Raw genomic sequence first — 22,098 nt, 5'->3', positions numbered from 1 at the left:
TTACACTATCACATCTCAGGTAGAGGATCAAGATCTGCATTCTAGATTACCTGAGTCACTTAACTTCTTCAAACCTCTCGTTTCTCCATCTGTAAAATGGGGCAACATCAGTGAAGATCTTGTGAGGAATAAATCAGAAAATCCATGAAAAGCACAAAGTAAGGTGCATGGCACACAGCCTAAGGAAGCATTAGCTTTGATAGAAATTATTTTGCCAAGGAGAGTAAAAACATCACGTGCCAGTCACATTAGCAACTCAACAGCACAAAGGCGATGTCAACATGTTAAATATTAAACAATTTATTTGGAAAATCTCAATATTCCTTTTCCCTCTCCCAGTCGGAGCAGCTGGACAATAAAGAATTTTTTTAAACATGATACAACCGTTTGCAATATTTAAAAATCAAGGGCTAAAACAGTACAAATGAGAAAGGTTGACGCAGCGGATCTCACACAAGATGTAGACCCTTGTTTCTGTCCTTGGGCCAACTCTGTCATACCCATTTTGGGTGAGATTTCATGAAGCTGGCCAGCTCTGAAACAGAGCGCCAGAAGTTGTGTTTACACCATTGTTCCAAACCTAAAAGGCAATTCTGCTGCTCGCAGCAATGTCGCCTGAAAAACCCGTGACAATACAAGATAATTTACAGACCAACAATCACATTTTGGAGCATCCATTACTCCAGAACTCTGATTCTGTCATTTCCCTTTATAAGATTTACTTACAAAACTTACTTCAAATACAAGGCTGATGCCTCCATTTTTTTTATCACTTCCATTTCATAATCTATTAACATAATAGTCAATCACTTGAAAGTGAAAACTGATCACAATACAGTGGAGGCTTCCTGTTGACTGATGTGAGTGCTCATTCAGAAGGTGTTTGGTGATTCTTTCATCTGCCCTGCTCTTTCCACATTCCAGTGTGTCATCGAGTGTCCTCCAGCTGATGGGCATTCATTTAACAACACTATTTACACAAGAGGGCACCATCTGGACCAAAGGGAAGCCACTGTTGCTTTTATTTATTTATTTATTTATTTATTATTTTTGAGATGGAGTCTCGCTGTGTCACCCAGGTTAAAGTGCGGTGGCGTGATCTCTGCTCCTGGGTTCAAGCAATTCTCCTGTCTCAGTCACTCGAGTAGCTGGGATTACGGGCACACGCCACCACACCCAGCTATTTTTTTTTTTTTTTTGTACTTTTAGTGGACACGGGGTTTTATCACATTGGTCAGGCTGGTCTCGAACTCCCGACCTCAGGTGATCCACCTGTCTTGACCTCCCAAAGTGCTGGGATTACAGGCATGAGCCACCATGCCTGGCTGCCACTGTTGCTTTTAAGCCAACTTTTTATTATTAATTTTTTTAAAATTTGTGTATTTAGGAGGTACAAGTACAGACTTCATACATGCATGTATGAAGGAGTGGTGAAGCCTGGGCTTTTAGTGCACCCATCACCCGAAGTGACACTGTGCCCAACAGGCAATTTTTCAACCCTCTCCGACAACCTTCTGTCATCTCCAGCATCTATTATTTCACTCTGTATGTCCATGTATACCCATTGCTTAGTGGGTATTTATTTATTTATTTGAGACGGAGTCACTCTGTCACCCAGGCTGGAGTGCAGTGGTGCGATCTTGGCTCACTGCAACCTCCGCCTCCCAGGTTCAAGCAATTCTCCTGCCTCAGCCTCCCGAGTAGCTGGGGTTACAGGCACCTGCCACCATGCCCGGCTAATGTTTTGTATTTTTAGTAGAGATGGGGTTTCACCATGTTGGCTAGGATGGTCTTGAACTCCTGACCTCAAGTGATCCACCTGCCTCGGCTTCCCAAAGTGCAGGGATTACAGGCATGAGCCACCGCGCCTGGACAAGGGTACTTATAAGTGAGAACAAGATGTGTACTTTTTTTTTTTTAAATGGATAATGGTGTTGGGCTTATCTCCTTTCTGTTGAAATTTCTTAGATGTACATAAACAAAAACTATTTGGCAGATACATAATATTGATGAATGGACCTGCAGCTGAGGTGATCTGGGTGGCCAAAGCATACAAACATACGTGGATGTTACCGAGAACCATAACGGCCTCTCCTTCATGCCCTATGTGTGGTCTGGCTAGCCTTGCACTCAAGCTGAGCCTGGCATTTTGTGACTCAAATGCAGTCCAGAGAAAGCGACGGGAAGACAAAAAGGGTGAGTATGTGAGTGAATAGGTATCTGTGAGATTATGCGTTTCTGTAGGTGGATACATTTGTGATTGCACTCAAGCTGAGCCTGGGATTTTGTGACTCAAATGTGGTCCAGAGAAAGCGGCAGGAAGACACAAAGGGTGAGTGTTGAGTGAATAGGTGTTTGTGAGATTATGTGTTTCTGTGGGTGGATATGTTTGCGATTTCAGGCATCCTATTCTCATGCACACTCCTCCACCGTCAGCATACTTAACTGACCACACCAAGAAAAATACAGCTCCGTTCACTTTGTCATAGATGCTCCGGCAGGCGTGGGCTGTTGAAACAGGAGTTTGGGAACTTTGGGCCCTGGGTGTTTTTTCAGCTTTCACCCATCATTTTGAACTGGGATGAGCAAGGGTTTAAGGGGAAAAATGCTGAACACCAGCACAGCAATACCACACATCGGCTTCTGTGGTCTGAGAACAGCAGCAGGAATTCACCCCGTGATTGGTGGCTCTTTCCCACCTCAGCAAAGCGCAGGGCTGCTGCTGCCCAGCGTGTGAAATCTAAGCCAGGCGCTGACCCACCGCTGGAATGAAAACTCAAACCTGCACAGCCTCTCGGCTTTGTGGCTGTCTTTCCTGCTCATGGTGGCAATCAGAAGTCTGTTCCCAGTTAGGGAGCAGAACCTCAACTGATAAGAGAGATGGGAAGAGAATTTCAAAAATCTCATAGGAAAACCTCCTCCTAGAAAGTTAAAGTGGGGTGGCGGGAGGTTGCTAAGTGAGAACATTGGGGGTTATTTTGGGGTGGACAGACACCAGATCACCAGGGTGGTGAGTATGGAAATGTCACTGTCACCTACCATCCCATCCCCCTCCATGAACAGTGGCCTTTCAAAGTATTTGGCCAGTGAGTCATCAGAAAAATGCTATTTTTTCATTTTGGAAAAACACCGTATCACAGCAGGACATTTTGCTGTTATCTGTTCTCCCAAGAAATACAGTGGTGGGGGAGGACCCAACCCCTTCGAAATTAAAGCCATATGCATACCATATTAAAAAAATAACCCACCCAGGACATTCCATTATTGCTGACCATAGGAATTCAGTATTTATAATTTACATTCTTTCCCATACTTTGCTGTTTTTCAGACGTGAAAAGTAGAGGTTTATGGCCTCATCAGATTGTAAATCACATTCCTGAGGGCAGAGGGAGCTGCTACAGGGGAGAGAAATTGCCTTCCAACAGTTTGCAGAATGCGTCAAAACATTGGGAAAAGAATCCACGTGGAGTATAGGGACCCTGTTCAAGAGCTGGCATCTCGATTGATTTCAGGCCACAGAAACACAGGGATGTCGAGGCCGGAGTCTGCCTACTCACAGGACACAAAAGACAATGAAGGCCAACACCAGTTATTCTGTCCACAGAGCACGCAACCAGCCAACCACCCCTGGAGCCACCTGAAGAGTGGCTTGGAGGTGTGGCCATCTCTAATCAAGCAAGCACCTGAGATCAGAGTCTCCTTCCAAGGAGGAGGAGGAGGAGCAAAGGTGTGGCGGTCACCAGGGAACCAGCTCCTTGCCATCCATTTGCCAGCTCTGAGGCCAGTGAGGATCTATGGGGCTGTGGTCTGCTGATAGGAGTAAGACATGTGCACAAGAATCCAGGGGAGGAGCCTGGCACAGAGTCTCAGGCTGTGTTGCTCCGGCGGCCCCCCGGCACTTCCTGGCCGTGTGCTCTATGTGCAAGCTTGTGTTACTGTGGCTGCTGGGAGGATTCAGGGACAGGAGGGAAGGGGTGCGGAGAGCCCCACACGGGGGTGTTTTGAAGGCTCCAATCCTCTGAATGCCACTGTCTGGAAGTCATGTTAGCAGTGGCCCTAGTGAACTCTTATTCCCCTGCTCCTGGTCTGGATTTCATCCACTCTAAGAGAGGTGGAGGATCCCTAACATTTTGAAAGCTGAAGATCTTTCTTAAGCCTTTCCCACGCTGCACTCATAAAATACCTAATCAGTCCATGACGTATGCAGTTGGAGAGATGAGAATGAGCCCAAACAGCCCTTTGTCAGGCGGGTGGGAACAGTCAGGCTTACAGCCCGGATTTCCAGTATGGATTGTTACATAAACCTTGCCTGCAATTTGACTCTGTAATGAAAGCTATTGTGTGTATACTTCAGACACGAAAATGAAGTATTTTGGTTTTTTTAGTCTCAAATGTTAGAAAACCAATTTTCTTTTAAAGGCAGACAAACTTCATTTCCTGTGGTTTGTAAAACCACAAGAGTCTCCTTTACTTAGCATCCAGGAAGGGGCCACACCCTACACTGGAACACCAGGCTCTGACGCCCCGGGATGACTGCTCCGAGGGGCAGGAGGTCACAGCTCTGAGCAAATCTTCCTGCCCCCGCAGGGCACTGTCGGTGCCCACAGTTTGCAGACCCTGGCCAGGGTGATGTCTTGAGCATTCCAGTAACAAAGAAAAACCAGCAATTAACTCCGGGGCACAAGTACAAGCGTGAGCCCAGATCACTTAAAGAGGCTGGGTGGTTGGTTGCATCAGCTGTGAAAGCAAAACCCTTGGGTAAATTCTATGTTCTGAATGATGTTACTGTCCTCACTGGGGTTACGAGAGGGGAAGGGACCATGAGATCTGCCAACACCCTTCTCCTCTCTGCTCCAAGAGGACAACAATGCTGGGGCTTAGGAGTCCCTTTTGCTAGAAATGCAGGCAGGAAGCTTGCTGTCACCTGCCTCCCCAGCCGGGTGTACTGAATATGGAGGTAGAGACCAGGCTTCAACCAGAGTATTATGAGTATCAGAGTATCATGAGGGATAAATTCAGCTTAGCCCTGTGAGGCCTTGGAGGTACTTGGACATGTTGCAAACCCTTGAACACTGTTAGACTGTGACAACAAATATCTCTTTGCAGGACAAGCAACTTCAAAATTCCACCTAACAAGCTGCAAGAAAGGGAATATCAGAGTAGACCAAGTCACAGATGAACTTTCTGAAATGGACTAAAGGCATTTTTTAGTGAACATGGAAGAAAAGGAAGATTTTTACAATGTAGCATTCCTACAAACTAAAAAAATTTCACATCCAACTGTTTTTTTCTCTTCTTTGGTAGACATCAATGAAATAATTCCTTTAAATTCACAGAAGATAGCAAAATTAAAAAGCCATATTTATTTAATGCATCAAATACCAAAGTTAAATTAAGGAAACTATTGCAATCTTCACCTGAGATAGGCCCATCATCAGGTTAGAATAAAGTGTGATAAAAAGGGGAAATGTTGTAAAAACCTCTTATGGCATAGCAACATGACTGCAGCCCACCAGTCTCAGCCATTACTGATACTGACCCTTGCAAAGAATCAAATCTCTAATATAATCCTGAGAATGTGCACACATATGTGAAGGAAAGAGGTGTATTATGTAATGGAACACTGACAGACAGACGTCTTAGCTCTCCTTACAGTTTTTTTTTAATTTTTTTTTTAAGATAGTCTCGCTCTGTCGCCCAGGTTGGAGAGTGCGGTGGCGTGATCTCGGCTCACTGGAACCTCCACCTCCTGGGTTCAAGCATTTCTTCTGTCTCTGACTCCCGAGTAGCTGGGACTACGGGTGCCTGCCACCATGCCCGGCTAATTTAAGTATTTTCAGCAGAGACAGGGTTTCACCATATTGGTCAGGCTGGTCTCAAACTCCTGACCTCAGGCGATCCACCCACCTCAGCCTCCCAAAGTGCTGGGATTACAGGCGTGAGCCCTGCGCCCGGCCAGCTCTCCTTACATCTTGATTTCAATCCTATAAATGGGAAATGGTAGGGAGCACTATCTGGTCTACTGTGGGATTTCTAGTTGTCATAACAATAAGAACCATATAAACAACGCCCACCTGGTAAACATTAGGGTGGGCCCAGGAACTCTGCAGCAGTCACTGAGCACATTCCAAAGAGTGGATGTTAACCCCCCAACCCCGTATTTAAAGGGCTAGCTTCAGTCTGGCTGCCAATGGTTACATTTTTTCTTCCCCACCTTGTGTTTAGCCTCCCCTTCTGTGTCCAACCTCCTCCACTTCTCAATGACCCCAAGGGCCTCTGTAAGTGCAGGATTCTACCCAAAACCCTCCCATTTCCAAAGGGTGGGCCTTGGCATAAAGAGGCATCATTCCAGGGTGCTAAACGGTGGCTTCTGAGGGAAGACCAAGAAGGCTGAACCTGTTGCATTTGGTAATGAATTTTGTTTTCTCCTGGGTTGGGTGAGCACCTTAGGAGCTTACTGTGGAAGCAGAGTCCTAGCGAAAATAAGACTGGCATTGATAGGATGTCTTGTATCATCAAAATGCTTAACAGGTCCATGAAACATCCTAGCATTGCTGTGAGAGTGGTTCCAAGGTTTCTATGAATGGTGGAAACAGACACAAACGAAATGTGGGGAGAAGCTTTGGGAAGACCAAGAATGAAAAAAAGGGAAAAGAACCTAACACTCAATGCAATGCTACTTAAGGAGAAAAATACAGAAACCATTCTTCAAGCTTTAGGTCCAAAACAATGTTCTCTCTTAAGAGGGCGGTTTGTAAACAGGGACCATGAGATAATTTACAATCAAATTATTTCAGATATTGAATGATGATTCTGAAACACGCATTCTATTTCCATCAATGTGAGGTCTATTTCCATAGAAACGGTGAAAAAAGTAGGCCAAACCCGGCAGTATGGCTTCTAAAAGGAATGGCAGCTGTGGTTCTGGCCAGCCATGGAAAGCACTGGTTTTGTAACTACTATAGTAAAGAGCTCTGACTGAAGGGAAATAGAAAGTTTCAACTCAAAGAAAGGGCATGGAAAGTATCTGAGGACTTTCCTGGCTGTTTCTTACAAAGCCATGGAGAAAAAATCATCTCCTGTGCACCCTGCTCTTCACAATGCCACAATAAAGTCGAATTCACCACCTGCGAAACAGCTGCCTCCTGCAGGCTGGCCTCGGAGGAAGCACACATGCTCCATCAGTTGCAACAAGGCGACAGTCAGAAGAGTGTGAAAGTGTCAGGCCCAGCGCTCCCGGAAAATGAACCCGGAAACACTCAGTGAGGCACCACTGGTGTGAGAAAGAAGAGACAGGTGTCTTCTCCAATGGGCACAAGCATGTCATGCTTAGAAAAGCAGAACACAGGATGAAACAAAACATATTTATTTGCAAAGAAAGATCATGTTTAAATTGTACCTGTGTTTAAAAATGGCCTCTTTGATGGGTTATAAAAGTGCAGGCAGGTTTTATAAAACACGCACTTTGTCTCTCTTCTATCCTTTTGTGGGAAGCAGGCAGATGCTGGCTGGAGGACATTTGAGAGCTCGGAGCTGAGGCTCATCACAGCCAAATCCCTCACTCGCCAAGTGAGCGGAGCTGCCACTGACGCTTCTCCACTCCCGCAGAATCTACTATTGAGCGCTGGGCCCCCTGAGGACAGGATGTGACCCTGGCTGGCATGATTCATTCAACCCGTTCATCTTGGAATTCTTTTGCAGAAAAAAAAAAAGTGACACTTCTATGGCTAAAGATTTCCTTAAAGAAGAAGAAACATCAGAACGAACCTTTGTGCTCTGTGAAATGAGGGAACAAAAGATTACTTTCAGTGAGTTGATATCTGTAAGCTAATCAACTGGGTACTGGCCTCTTGTTAGAGGAAAAAAAAGTCCAACTTGGAAGCCATTACCACAGGAAAAAACAATGACTATGTTGTTCATTTCCTGTTGGTCACTTGGGTAGTCTAAGAAGTAGGACATATATGTCTGTAAGCCCTTTAAAATACATATCTTTTCTTTTTTTCTTCTCACTATGTAAAACACATATATATTATCCTAAAGTCACTTGAAAAACACAGACTGCTTACAATCAATAGAAGATACCAGTAAGATGCAAGAAAATGAGAATTTTACAGACAGACCTTTGATAGGCTTTAAAGTGAATCGTTTTTATTTAAAACAGGGATCCATCAGAGGTGGTGAACTATCAAGGTCAAGGTTCTAGAGCATGGCACAGATGAAAGGTAATACTCACCAGCAACTCACATGGGACTCAGTGACAATGTCAGCAACACACCATGGAAGGAGAACAAACCCGATGTAAAAGGCACCTGGCTGGGGAGAAGCTGCGGTGTTCACTGCCTCTCTAGCAGGTTTGCTTTTGTGCACTGTGGGTAAGTCTGGATGAATAACATTGGGAAGGGAATAATCGGAAGCGAGGCTCCTATGCAGGCAGCTACCCTCTCCTGATTGGTGTATACTCGCCATGTGGTAGGAGGTCTTACAGGAGACTGAGGTTACCAAACAGAAATGCAACACCTCTCTCCCTTTTCTGCTCTAGAAGGAAGGGGAACCCTTCCCCCAGTGTCAATTTCAGCAGCGGCTTCTAAAGGCTGTTAAAAAGCATCCTAACTTAAAAACAAATAACAACAGTAACCAAATAAAAGACAGAAAAGTGGCCTGAACTTAAATCAATCAATGGAAAGGTAGATTCATAAAAATAAAATAAAAACTGGTGACCAGTCCATTAACCATGGGGTTAATGCCTTGTCTGAAGGAAGATGTTTACGCTGCATCCACGATCCAGCAGGCGCGGAGCTGCTCTTGGCAACTGTGAATGAATAGCTACCGTTTCCCTTCAACACACCGCGCTGCCACCGGTGACCGCATGTCAAGTGCTGAAGTTAGAAGAGACCCCACGTTGGCAAAGGCCCCCCAGGCGATGATCTGCCTGACGCGGCCAGGTCTGTGGGAAACAAGACTTACGATCTCAAATAATGACCCCCAAGTGCCCTCGCCTCTTCCTGCTTGCCCTGTGCGCCTCGACCTCCTCACGGGGAGTTCCAAATGAGTTCCATTTCCCTCTCAGTTCTAGGCACTCTGGAACATCTTTGATTAACCAGGGTTTTTCATTTCTTTCCAACGCCATTGGTGACTTTTGACTTGGAATGCCGATTCCTTCTCCTGGAAGAATGGCTTTCGTTGTTGCCTGCATGCTTGGGTGGGCTGTCTTCAGAACCTGGCCAAAGGAATCAGAGCACACCGTCACCCTGGGCTCTGGAGATTGGTGGCTGTCCCTTTCCAGACCGCCCTAGGCTTGCCGGGGAACAGGTTCTTCCCTGATACGTGCACTCCCCCTAGTGGCCTCATTCATAAATGAAGGCGAGGCTCTCAAACACAGAACTAGTACTGAAGGAGCACACGCGGTGGCGCGGGGTTCAACGCAATAGCCCCCCAAAGTCTGGGTGGTTCCTGAAGCATGTGTACATCTGTCCTGTGTATGATGGACATGGTCATGATGGTGAGGACCAGAAGTGAGAGCACAAGTGAAACGGAAGCCCAAACGAGGGGCAATTAAAACACACACCACGCGGTGCCCATCCTGCCCTGCAACCAAGGGTTTCCATCCCTTCACCTGCTCCACACCACCTTCTAAACCCGACATCGGGAAAGACTCTTGACACTATAAAATCAGAGCTATTTCACACCCTCTACCATTTGATCTGGAGAACATCTTTACAATTCAGGCCCCTGCTGCCCACGATGGAGGGCATTGGGCAGCCTCTGCCCTCCAGCTGAGCCTTTGTTCAGCCCCTGCCTGGCCTAGCGGCCAAGCCAAAGGGTTCTCTGCCCCAGGGCTCTGATCCAGCCCCATAGGAAATCTCCACCTGAGGCTGCCAACAAAAAAAAAGTTACAAGAGTTACAGTCTCCACTGTAAGGAGCATTTGACTTAGACTAAGAGATTCTTTCCCCACTCAGAAGACTTCTGTTTTTGTTATTTTTCTTTTTTTATCATTCCATCAAGTAAATACATCTCTACTACTGCTTAATTCTCTTCAGTGGAGAACCTGTAAGTGCCAAGGTTGTTTGTAAGGGCATGGTTCTAAATAAGATAGCTGGGGAGCCCCTCTGTCCATCTCTATCAGATTTCACAACGGGCCGCTCACTGATCAATTCCGTGGTTCAGGAGAAACTTTCCCCAAAAGGGCGGCCAGCAGCTCAGCAGAGTGTATGTTAGTGTCTCCCCTGGGAGATCTTTAATGAGCCTGATGCCAAAAGAACTTAGGAGAATGACTGCAACAGGGCGCTTTCTTCTCCATTGGCCCACTGTTTCTCTGAGCAATTTTGTGAGCTAAAATTCAGTCTTTAGTATTTCTAATTTTCTTTCCTCAGCCAAGCTTCCCAAGTAGCTTATAAGGATTGACGAGGAATTACTGTCCAATGAAATCACCTCAATGTCATTATTCTACAAGTCCAATTCTTTGAAATAACCAGGTGGCCCCAAATATTCCCAAAGTGATCCTTAGAGGCCAGTGGAGGTTCCCTAACTACACGACCAAAATCTCTTACACTGCCCTGCCTCTTGAATAAATGCCATTAAAATGATCCCCCTCTTTTGAAAGGCTTTTCCTCCTGATACACAGTTCTTTTTTTTTTTTTTTTTTTTAAGAGGCAGGGACTTGTTCTGTCTTCCACATGGGAGTGATCCTGGGCTCAAGTGACCCTCCTATCTCCGACTCCTGACTAGCTGTAACTACAGGCATGTGCCACCACATCTGGCTAATTTTTTAAGCTTTTTGTAGAGACAGGGTCTTGCTCTGTTGCCCATGCTGGTCTCAAATACCTGGCCTCAAATGATCCTGCCATGGCCTCCCAAAGCGCTGGGGTTACAGGTGTGAGCCACTGTGCCTGGCCGGATATACAGTTCTTCCTGTTCACTCATGATGGAAGCCAAGAGGAAGAACGTTCCCATCAGGGTGCTTGAAACGGTGTGGGGCCCTCACGAAGGGCAGAGCTACATGGAGCCTCTTCTTACAAACCAAGTCTTTCACTCAGATCCTGCGAGCATTTTGCATGTTTCTTTTTCTTTTCTTTTCTTTTTTTTTTTTTTGAGACAGAGTCTCACTCTGCTGCCGAGACTGGAGTGCCATGGTTTTGAGACAGAGTCTTACTCTGCTGCCCAGGCTGGAGTGCAGTGGTACGATCTTGGCTCATGGCAACCTCTGCCTTCCAGGTTCATGTGATTCTCCTGGCTCAGCGTCCTGAGTAGCTGGGACTACAGGCGCCCGCCACCACACCTGGCTAATTTCTGTATTTTTTGTAGAGACGAGGGTGTCACCATGTTGGCCAGGCTGGTCTCGAACTCCTGATCTCAAGTGATCCGCCCACCTCAGCCTCCCAAAGTGTTAGGATTACAGGTGTGAGCCACCATGCCCAGCCATTGCATGTTTCTTAATAAGTGACAGGAGACATTCAATGGGTAGGCCTGAGACCCTTCAAGGCTTATATCATCTCCACTCAAAGAATAGGTAATAATTCCACATCTCAAGGACCCAGTAAAATTTTAAACAACGAACAAGAACAAGATACCTTTTGTCCCTTTCCTGTGATGCCAGGAGATCTCTGGACTGTAGGTGCCATCTTCACACTCCGAGTAGGTCTAGGGAGAGAGACAGGCTTAGTGCAGGAATTTTAGGAACTCCCTGGGAGAAGTGGCAGGGCAAAAAGGCGAGCATGCTGCATCCCTGCCTCTCCCAGGCTGGGATCATCACTGGCAAGTGACAGAACCTCCCTGTGCTTATATTTCTCTGCTATAAAAACAAGGTTCTTTCCTCTCACGGGTGATGCAGAATCAATCTTCCACAACATGCCTTAAGTTCTTTAGACTGAAGGTGTAAATAAAGGATGAAAGTGTTATTTTTACCGAAAAAAATATTACCGTCTACCAGATGGCCATCGTGTCTTAAAGCCATTCATGTCTATTTTCTATGGTATCCTCATATCTACTAAATGAAGGTCAGGGCAAGCGTTTGCCCAGAAGAGCTACAGGCCGGAACACAGGAAGAGGCCTCCACACAGTTCAAGAGCTGGGGAGAAAACCCAGCTTCCAAAAGCCAGTCCACAGCTTTCCCATCACTTTTCTTTTTTTCTCCAAACAAACATAACTTTTTTTATCTAACAAAAGTTAGACAAAAATATTGGTCTACTGAACAGAGCCGTCACAAGCAGGGCCAGCAATGGCTAGGGAATGAGTTGTGACATGCGGTTTCTGCAGTGGCAGGACTGGAGGCCCCAACCTCAGTGTTTACCTCGCCATATCCTTACAGGCACGTGCTCTGAGCTAATTTGCCGAGCCCGGGGTGATTATTTTAAACAATGGCCATGCCTGCCTCTCCTTCCATACCTTTTCTCGGTGACCATAGTGTTCTGCATACCAAATCATGCCGTACAGACAGAGGAAAGTGGTGAAAGCCTGGAAGAGAAAAACAAATGATGCTGCACAAAAAAGTTCAATTTCCCAGAACTTCAGGGTTTCAGTGGGAATCAATGCAGGACCGTTCAATGCATTTCTGCCGTCTGGACGCCGGTTACAAAACGGCTGGACGTGGCAGAGATCAGACCTCAAGGGGAGGGTGCACACCCAAAGCTTCTGACAACAAAGGTTATGATGAGACCACAGTTACTACCTGTGACTCTACTATCAGAAAGCAAGAAAGACAATTTTCAGATGTGGAATATGGTGGGATGCATTTTCTTGATAGCTTTGCGGGTTCTGTTGAAGAAGATAGAGAGGATTCTATGTTCTAGTTCTGATTTTCAGGGCCCATTCTCTCCCGGCTTCCCCATCACAGGAGAGCGCTAAGAGGACTCAGTGTGTCAGCTTCTAGGGGGAAGAGGTCACAGCGGCACCTGAGGGCCCAAGGACAAACACTCCCAGGGTAGAGGGTGGGGAGCTCAGCTGGACAGGGCTGCCCTTGCTTTTCCAGGCTTTTGAGTGTCAGTGACCCTACTCTGACCCCAGTTTTTACTGCTTTGTTTTTCTTGGTTATATGGATAGGAAAACAAAGAGAAAATAAAGATGCTCTGTAAGGCCCTGAGTGGAATGAGGAGGGTGTGGCCTGTGGGTGCCCAGAGGCAGGGACAACCTCTACTCCACACTTGCCCCACCCACTGGGCCTGCCCCCACACCCTAAATTATACCCTAATTTAAGGAAAGAAAAGCACAGACAAGAATCCAAAGTTTCAAAACATGTCAAAAAATCAAAGCTTAGGAAAAGTCTCCCAGCTGCCTGGACTGCATACCAAAGGCAGGAGGGAGGGAGGGTGAGCGGTAGAGCAGGGCCATGAATCTCCCCGGCCACACCTTCCCCACTGCAAGCAAAGCAACCAGAATAAAACAAGGCAACTGCCAGCTCCTTCCAAATTCCTCACTCTAGAAACCCATTCACATCAAGCCATCCTGGCTGTTGAGCCTCCATCTCTCCCCCTGCATTTCCTGTGGACACCTGGGCACCTGTCATTTTCCTGGACCCCTATCATCTTGCACCAACTGTGGGGACAGCTGTGAGAGCATGGAGGGACCTTCTCAAGGAAATAATTTTAGTTCTAAGAATCATAACTTTAGATCCAAAAGGTCACCTCAGAGACCATTAATTTCATTGCCCCTCATTTTCCAGAAGAAGAATGAAAGCTCAGAGAGGTGAACATTGGAGCCGGAACTCAGATCTCTTGAAAACCCCGGATCTGGGTTTAAGGGATGGCTACTGATACAAATATTGGCTTTATGTCTATATAGCTTTATTTCTCCATCCATGTATCCATCCCTGAGAACGAAAAGCATCATGGGAACAGTGAACGGCAGCAGCTTCTCCTCTGCACAGCCACAGTCTGGTGGTAGGGCGGGAAGGCAGGGGCTGTGAATTCTCATCATGGCAGCTTGCAGTCGAGCTTTGGCCCAGTTCCTTTATCAGCGACATTTCCTGGCAGCTGCTGGATACACAGTGCCATCTTAGTTCCAAAAAGAAAGGAGAGCAACACTCTGGCTAGCTGTCCTCTTCCGTGCCAGTTACGTGGAAGCAGGAACAGTGGCAGCGTGGAGAGAGAGTGAGAAGCACAAGCAGCGCCACTGGTTCATTTCCTGCTAAACCCACGTGCAAACTGGCATATACCTACAGGTTAGGGATTTATTAAAAAGCTCATATCCATCAAAAAATTAGGCCACGAATGAATACATTAAAACTACAAAGTGAAAATGACTTCCAACCTTTAACATACTCTAATGCTTGCCCAGATTTCTTAGATATACCAACGTTAAGTGTGCCATTTTCATGGCATGGAAAGAGTGGGAAGGACTAGAAATGATTTGCAGAGTGTAAGCCTGTGTATGCGTTAGGCCCCTTACAAAGAGCAAAACAGAACATTCTGGGTTTCACACAGCGGACTGGGGGGGTTAGGTTCCACCTCCCCAAACGAGAGGGCTGTGGGGAGGCGGGTCCCTCAACTAGACTGTCATTGCAAACTCTGACCACCAGAGGGCAGGCACGCGGGGCTCTTCCCTTCCCCAGCCCCAGGCCCAATATGACAGGCAGTGGCAGCTGCCGCTCCCTCCAGCGGCAAACAGCAGGCAAGTGGAGAACGACAGGTGCTTATCATCACAATCGTCACACAAAGGGTCTGTTGTGATTGCCAAATCTACTTCACCTGCGTACAAAGAGGCCCATTTTACACTTGTCCCAGCAAACGGAAGCCGGTAATTTACAGGTTTGCAATCACACCTGTGGAAATCTAGGCACGTACCCACTGAAAATGTCAAGTCTCAGATTTAAAATAGCAATTGCACACTTCGTTTAAAGAAAGGGCGGGGGGGGGGGCGAGAAGAAACTACGTGGGATGAGAGCCAGGCTGTCCAGGACCACGGGGCTGGCGGCAACGAGGGCGCAGGACCCCAGCTTGGCTTCTACATTATGGTAATGAGCATTCAAATTAATGACGGCCGAGCAGACAACCACGCTCCTGGAAAAGCTTATTAACCAGCACCCGGGATCTTTGCTTCTGCATTAATCTCAAGCTCCGTGTGCGCTCTCTTACCAGGCCAGGGGAGTAATTAGGGGCTTTGCTTTTCTGAGTGGGGCAGAAGGCATGGTGTAACTTGAAGCTCTCTTATTGAATAATGTTCGCCTCTACTCCTGAGTCTGCGATCAATCTTGCTCTTTATAATAAAGGTCAGGAATATTTTAAAAAGTGCCAGGACCTTGTTTCTGTTCTTCTTTAAAGGGAGGCAGTGGAGACCCCTAATCATCCTGTCTCAGGGCCTCTTTTCGGGCGACGTCCCTCTCTCATGTCTCATCCTGTAAGTCTAATCAGAGATTCTGCCTGTCTTCAAAATCCTGCTCATCGTCCCCGGCCTGACCTCTTATTAAGGAATCCCAGCCTCAGTCAGCTCCTCTCCCAGAGGCATGTTCCCTGAGCTCTTAACCTAATCCCAGGACTCCAACTGCACCCTCCACATGGGCTCCTCCCAAGTATTTTATTTCCACCAACGACCAAATCCTTCCAGTGTTATTGACAGATTAGAATTTCCCATAAAACAGGACACTTCCACCTGTAAATTCTAAAGGTTCCTCAAACCCAAATCCCCTGAACCAAATTCACCTCCTCCTTTCAATGGGCTTCTCCTATATCCCCCAATCTGTCGCTAGCACTGGTGGCCACCCAGTGGCACCAGTTAGAACCTTTGGAGTGGCACTCAAGTCCCCTCCCAGCTACCACAAGAGGAATGGCATCCTGTTGAGCAGATTCCTTAAACAACTCTCAGATCCAGCCCTTCCTCTGCATCTTCAATGCCTCTGCCTTGGTTCAGCTTCAGTTACTTGTCAACTAGGCCTGGCAGCACCTCTGACTGTACTTCTTCCCCCCAACCCATCTTCCCTCTAGACTCTCCCAGCCTCCATGGTGTTTCCCCATGAGACACAGATCAGACCACATTGTTTCCCCGCTTGAAAATTGCTGGGGCTCCAACTACAGCCACACAAAGCCCTTCCTAAGCAGGGGACCCTGTCCTACTCTTCATCCAACTCTTCACTGTCACTCCTCAAACAGGTCACCACCTTCCTGAGCCACTGGGCACTCTCACAGCTTCCTGTCTTTGTATGTTTGCCCCCCAGCCACCTGCATGTCGCAAGTTTTTGTCTCTTGAACTCACTCCTTTATTCTCCACGAAGCTGCCGAGTGCTTCCTATGCACCAGGCACGGTGCTTGAGACAGTGGGGCCAAAAGGATGACTTCAACTTATTCTCTCTGAGCAAGGAGTGCAGTGTGGAGGAGACAGATAGAAAAAAAACAAATTCCACTGCATTGGGGTTAGAACTGAGAGTTACGTACAAAGCACTACTGGTCCCAAGGAGGGAGCTATCTACTTGCCTTGGAGGTCAGAGCATATTTCATGGGGGTCATATGTTTAAGTTGGTTTTGGGGTATCAGTTTCATCATGTAGATAAGGCAGGGAAAGTCTTTCAGATCAGGCAGAGAAAACAGCATGGGAAGGGCAAAAGAAGTCTGGAAGGATGACTTGTTTAGGTAACTACCAGCAGACAAGTGCAGCCTGAGAATAGAGTACACGTGGGCAGATGTGATGGAATGCTCCCACTATGAAGGTCCTGAACACACAAGCAGATTTCATAATTCATCTGGGAGGTTTCGTGGTGGGGAGCCTTCTTCCTTCTTGAAGTTTCTTCTTGTGTGGAGGAAGCTTCACTGCTTCCCTCCACCCCTCACTCCTTCCCTGGGGAGAAGTCACACCTTGAATGGTGACTAAGGAAGCCGGCATTTCCTGAAAAAGGTGAATTCTCACTAATGAAGATGCTACTCTGATCCCCATATCTTTCCTCTATCTTGCTTATCTCTTACTTATTTTTTAACTCAGGTGGGGAAAAAGATTGTGTTATTGTGCCCTCTCAAGCCCCCAGCCAGAGAGAACGATACTTAGCAGGGGAAAGAGATTGAGTTCTGAATTTTGGAAGATCATTTTGACAGCAGCATGGAGAATGGATTTGGAGGGCAGAATGGCAAGAAAATGGGTGTCCTGACAGCCGCAGAGGCAGTGGGAATGGAGAGGAGATGGAGTTGAGCTGCATTGTCAAATTAACAGATCTTAGTGACTGGCTGATTTGAAGAGTGATGGAGGACAGGAAGCAGCCTCCAGGTTTTTAGCTGGGGCCTGGGGGGCTGGGGGAAAGCCAGCGGTTCACTGCAACCCTTAAAAATCCTGCTCACATATCACCAAGGAGCCTTCACCAACCCCCAGCATGTCTGTTGCTCTAAGTATCCTTTAGCCTTATGCACACAATCTTTTACAGTATTTATCACATATTAACATAATTAGTTTGCATGTCTAATTGCCATCTGAACTCAGAGATCCTTGGAGGGCAGTGATGAAGAGCAGTTCCCTAGAGAGAATGTCTGGGTTTGAGTCCTGGTTCTGCCACTTAACTACCTATGTGACCTTGGGCAAGTTAGTGAACTTCTTTGTGCCTTTGTTTCCTGATCTGTAAAAGAGGGATAATAAAATACCTTCCCTCAAAGTGTGAAGATCAAATGTGGAATTCATGACAGTGCTTAGAATGGTCTCTGGCACATAGTAGGCACCAGTAAATCTTATCACCGTCATCTATCTGTGTGGCTAGAGCCCCAGGCACAGCACAGAAGAGCACTCAGCAACTGTCTGTGAATGAAGCCCGGACTAAGAGGTCTGTGCCAAGTGAAGCAGAGGTCAATGGGAGCATAAGAAATGGTGCATGTCCTCAGTAAGTTACAATCACATAGATACAAAGGCTAACCCACAAAAGGAGATATATTCTAAGTGTCAAATAAGTAACAGAAAGTCTCTAAAACTTAAAGAGAAATTAGAGGGGTCCCTACAGTCTGAGTGACTGCTATGGTTTGAATGTCCTTGCCAAAACTCTCCTCGAAACTTAACTGCCAACTTAACAGTATTAGGAGGTGGGGCCTTTAAGAGGTGATAGGTCATGAGGGCAAAGCCCTCATGAATGGATTCAGGCTGTTATCTTGGGAGTGGGTTCCTGATAAAAAGGATGAGTTTGGCACTTCCCTCTCTGTCTGGTGCACTTGTTTCTGCCTTCTGCCCTTCCACCATGGGATGACCTCACTGGATGCCATTGCCATACTTTTGGACTTCCCAACCTCCAAAACTGTGAGCAGAATAAACTTCTTTTCTTTTGAAATTACCCAGTCTGCAGTATTCTGTTATAGCAACAGAAAATGGACTAAGACAGAAAATCGGTACCAAAAAGTGGGGTGGTTACTATAACAAATACTTGAAAATATGGAAGCAGCTTTTGAACTGGCTAATGGGTAGAGGCTGAAAGAATTTGGAGGAGCAGGCTAGAAAAAGCCTGTATTGCTGTAAAGGGAGCATTAAGGGTGATCCTGGTGAGGGCTCAGAAGAAAAGAGGGAAAGCCTCAGTCTTCTTAGAGATTACTTAAGCGTTCCCGACCAGAATGCTGGTAGCAATATGAACAGTCAAGGCCATCCTGATGAGGTCTCAAATGGAAATGAGGAGCAAGGATTGGAAAGTGGAGTAAAGGGCATCCTTGTCACACAGTAGCAAAGACCTTGGCTGAATTGTGTCCATGCCTGAAGGCTTTCTAGAGTGTGCAGCCTGAGGGCAATGAACTAGGATATCTGGTGGAAGACAGCCAAGCAGCAAAGCATTCGGGCTACTGTGTGGCTACTTCTGACTGCATACAATGAGATTCCAGAGGAAGGAAATGACTTAAAGACAATTTATAATTAAAAGGGAAGCAGAATGGAATAATCTGGAAAATTCAAAGCCTGGCCATGTAAACAGTGAAAAAGCATATTCCAAACACTAAGGGTGGGGCCACGTGGCTGTTAAAGAGATTACCATGGAAAGAAAGAAACCAGGTGCTATTCATCAAGAAAATGTGAGGAAGACCCCTGAAAGCAAAAGCGTTTCAGAGATCTTCAAGGCTGCCCCTCCCATCATAGACCCAGAGCTCTAAGAGGGCAGAATGGTTTTTGGTTACAGGCCTGGGGAGCCCTCCACGGGCTCACTGACCAGGGCTACCTAGGGACTCTACTCCCACATTCTAGCAGAGTGCTCCTTGGCTGCCTTAGCTGTGGCTCAAGTGGGCCTTGGTGTGGCTTGGGCTACCACTCTGGGAGGGATAAGCTATAACCCATGGTGGTGTCCATGTGGTGTTAATTCTGCAGGTATGCAAAACGCAAGAGCTGTGGAGGCCATGGCTTCCTCCATCTAGATTTCAAAGGATGCGGCGAACTGCCTAGAAGGCTAGGCAAAAACCTGCCACAGGGGCAGTGCCACTGCAGAGAGCCAATACTAGGGCAATGCCAAGGAGAAATGTGGGGTTGGAGCCACCAGAGAGGAGCAGTGGCAGCAGGGTCATCCCCAACACCACAGAACTGTAGGGTTGCCAGTGTGCAACTCCCGCCTGGAAGAACTGAAGCACTGGCTGAACCCGGCACAGCCACAGGGGTGGAGCTGCCAGGCCTGGGGGCCCAACTCCTGCCCCAGGCCAGGACACAGAACATGAAGTCAAAGGAGATTATTCTCCAGCTTTAAGATGTAATGTTTCCCTGTTGGGTTCTTGGGACTGCTTGGTACTTACTTGGGACTGCTTATCCCTTTTTTCTTGCCCATTTCTCCCTTTCAGATTTGCAATGTCTATCCTATGCCTGTCCCATTATTGTATTGTGGAAGTAGATGACCTGTGTGATTTCACAGGCTCACAGCTGGCATAGTTCTTCTTGGCTGTGGCTCAAGTGGACCTTGGTGTGGCTTGAGCTACCACTCTGGAAGGTATAGGCCAGAAACTGCGGTGGTGTCCAAGTGGGGTTAATTCACCTCAGGATGAATTGTGCCTTGACTGTCACTCATATCTGATTTAGATGAGACTCTGAACTTTGGAGTTGATGCTGGGCCAAGTGAAGACTTTTGGGACTACTGGCATGAAATGAATGTATTTTGTATGTGAGAAGCGGGGGTCAGGGGTGGAATGCTATGGCTTGAATGTCCCTGCCAAAACTCATGTTGAAACTTAGCTGTCAATGTAATGATATTGGGAGGTGGGGCCTTTAAGACATGATTAGGTCATGAGGAGTGCACCCCATAAATGGACTGATGCTATTATTGCAGGAGTGGGATTGTTATCACAGGAGCGTGTTAGTGATCATGGGAGTGGGTTCCTGATAAGAAGGGTAAGTCTGGCCCACCTCCTGCTGTCTTACATGCTCACTTCCCCCTTCTGCCCTTCCATCATGGGGTGACCCTTGCCAGATACTGGTACCACGCTCTTGGACTTCCCAGCTGTCAGAACTGTGAGCCAAATAAAGTACTGTGATTTAATTTCTCTGTAAATTACCAAGCCCATGGTATTCTGTTATAGCAACAGAAAATGGACTAAGACAGGGACCAGAGAGGGCTGCCTGGGTAGGTGGCCTGAGAAGACCTTTCTGGCCACTGCTGCCCAGGGGGCAGTGGTGGGGAGGCAGCTGGGAGGCCTGTGATTTGCTGTGGTGAGGAGGGCTGTCTGTCTTGTCCTGGGAGTCCTGCCTGTCTCACCCTCCCTGTGGGCGGGTGGTTCTCTGGTACCCGGTGAAGAGGGCACCCACCTCTGCCCCCTGCAGTCAGGTCCTATTACAATTCAGACTTGAGGTGCACAGGCCAGAGACATATCTGAGAAGAGCATAGTGAAATCTCTGGGCATGTCTGACGCATTTCCCTAACCGATTCCTTACATCTGGTCTCACTGACATGGAAAAATATACTTGGGCATTAATTCTGTAGTTTAAATACAAAGGAGATCATTATTCCCTTTTATTGTTCAAGATGAAACAGGACAGAATAGGCTCACTGTGCCTTGGCACAGTTAGGATTTCTAACAAGTAACCCTAAAAATAGATCCTGTTAAAGGCGATAAAAGACACGTTAAAAATACAAAGGTTAGTCTTGCCAAAAAAGAGAAAAGAAAAGAAAAAACTAGACCCAAATGTGATTAAGCCTCTAGATCCAATTACCGACTTACAGAAAATACAGAGGACAAAGAAATATGTTAAATTACAAGATACGATAAAATCAGTAAAATCCAGACTGTGGGAAAATCTATAGGACAAAAGGGCTGCTTTCTTCAACCGATAAATTACGAGGGAAAGAGGGTTAGCGATAGAGGAAAACCTATGGATTCAGAGACTTAAAAGGCATGCCAACCAATCACGATGGGTGAATGTGGATTCAAATATATTGTTAAACAAATACAAGCTTTAAGAAAAGGTTAGTAATTTGAACACTGGTTAGGTATTTGATGATATTAAGGAATTACTGTTAATTCTTTTTTAGATATGATAATGGTAGGGTGGTTGCATTAAACCGAAAAAGTATCCTGAGCTTCTTTTAGTGATCCATCCTGAAATATTAAAGGTGGATCTGTTTCAAAATAAGTTAGGGTTGGGGCAGTGAGTACAACATAAGAGGAAACACAATTGGCCCTGAGTTGATAACCGATGATGGGTTCATGAGGGGCCATCTATCCTCTCTATTTGCACATGTCTGAAATTTTCTATGATTATTTAAAAAGCCCAATACATTTTCTAGACTAAGTGAAAAATCTTAAGCTTAAATATAAAATAAGAACTTTTCTTCAAAATAATAACTTCAAATATTTAAATGAAGAATGGCAGTCACAAAATGTGTAAGTGGGTACTATCTTACTTCATTTGAAAGGTGAGGGAAGAGCCCCAGGGCAAAAGAACCAAGGCTTAGGCCGGTGTCCCTACAGGCTCTTCCCTTCAGAGCGGAAGGTGATATCCAGGCTTGGGTTATAACGTGGACCTGGAGGGCAGAAATTGCAGGATCGAATTATCTTCCAAAACATATTTTATTGCCTATGAATGACCATATGTCCTTTTATATATAAATCCATGTGCAATGATATGTATGTTAAGATGTATGCGGCATGATGATGAGAAAGCAAAGTGCACTGTGATCTTTCTTGTCCTTTCATGGCGGTCCCTAAATGCATAGCACGTGCAGACAAATTCTCGTGAGTCAAGGAAATGCACG

General features: G+C 46.4%; 1 protein-coding gene across 1 annotated transcript in view; it reads right to left on the bottom strand.

Annotated features, from left to right (window-relative positions):
- Window positions 1-8,126: 8,126 nt before the first annotated feature.
- The window catches only part of PTDSS1 (phosphatidylserine synthase 1), a 72,924-nt gene continuing 58,952 nt past the window's right edge, over window positions 8,127-22,098 (bottom strand). The window contains exons 11-13 of the mRNA XM_519868.8: window positions 12,384-12,452; window positions 11,570-11,639; window positions 8,127-9,217 (exon numbers count right to left, since the gene is read on the bottom strand). Coding sequence (XP_519868.2) covers window positions 9,108-9,217; window positions 11,570-11,639; window positions 12,384-12,452 — 249 coding nt within the window. The 3' untranslated portion in view covers window positions 8,127-9,107. The remainder of the gene's footprint in view (window positions 9,218-11,569; window positions 11,640-12,383; window positions 12,453-22,098) is intronic.

This window comes from Pan troglodytes, chromosome 7, assembly GCF_028858775.2.
Source record: "Pan troglodytes isolate AG18354 chromosome 7, NHGRI_mPanTro3-v2.0_pri, whole genome shotgun sequence".
Taxonomy (NCBI): domain Eukaryota; kingdom Metazoa; phylum Chordata; class Mammalia; order Primates; family Hominidae; genus Pan; species Pan troglodytes.
Note: the sequence above shows the minus strand (reverse complement) of the source record. Positions and strands in the feature narration are given on the sequence as shown.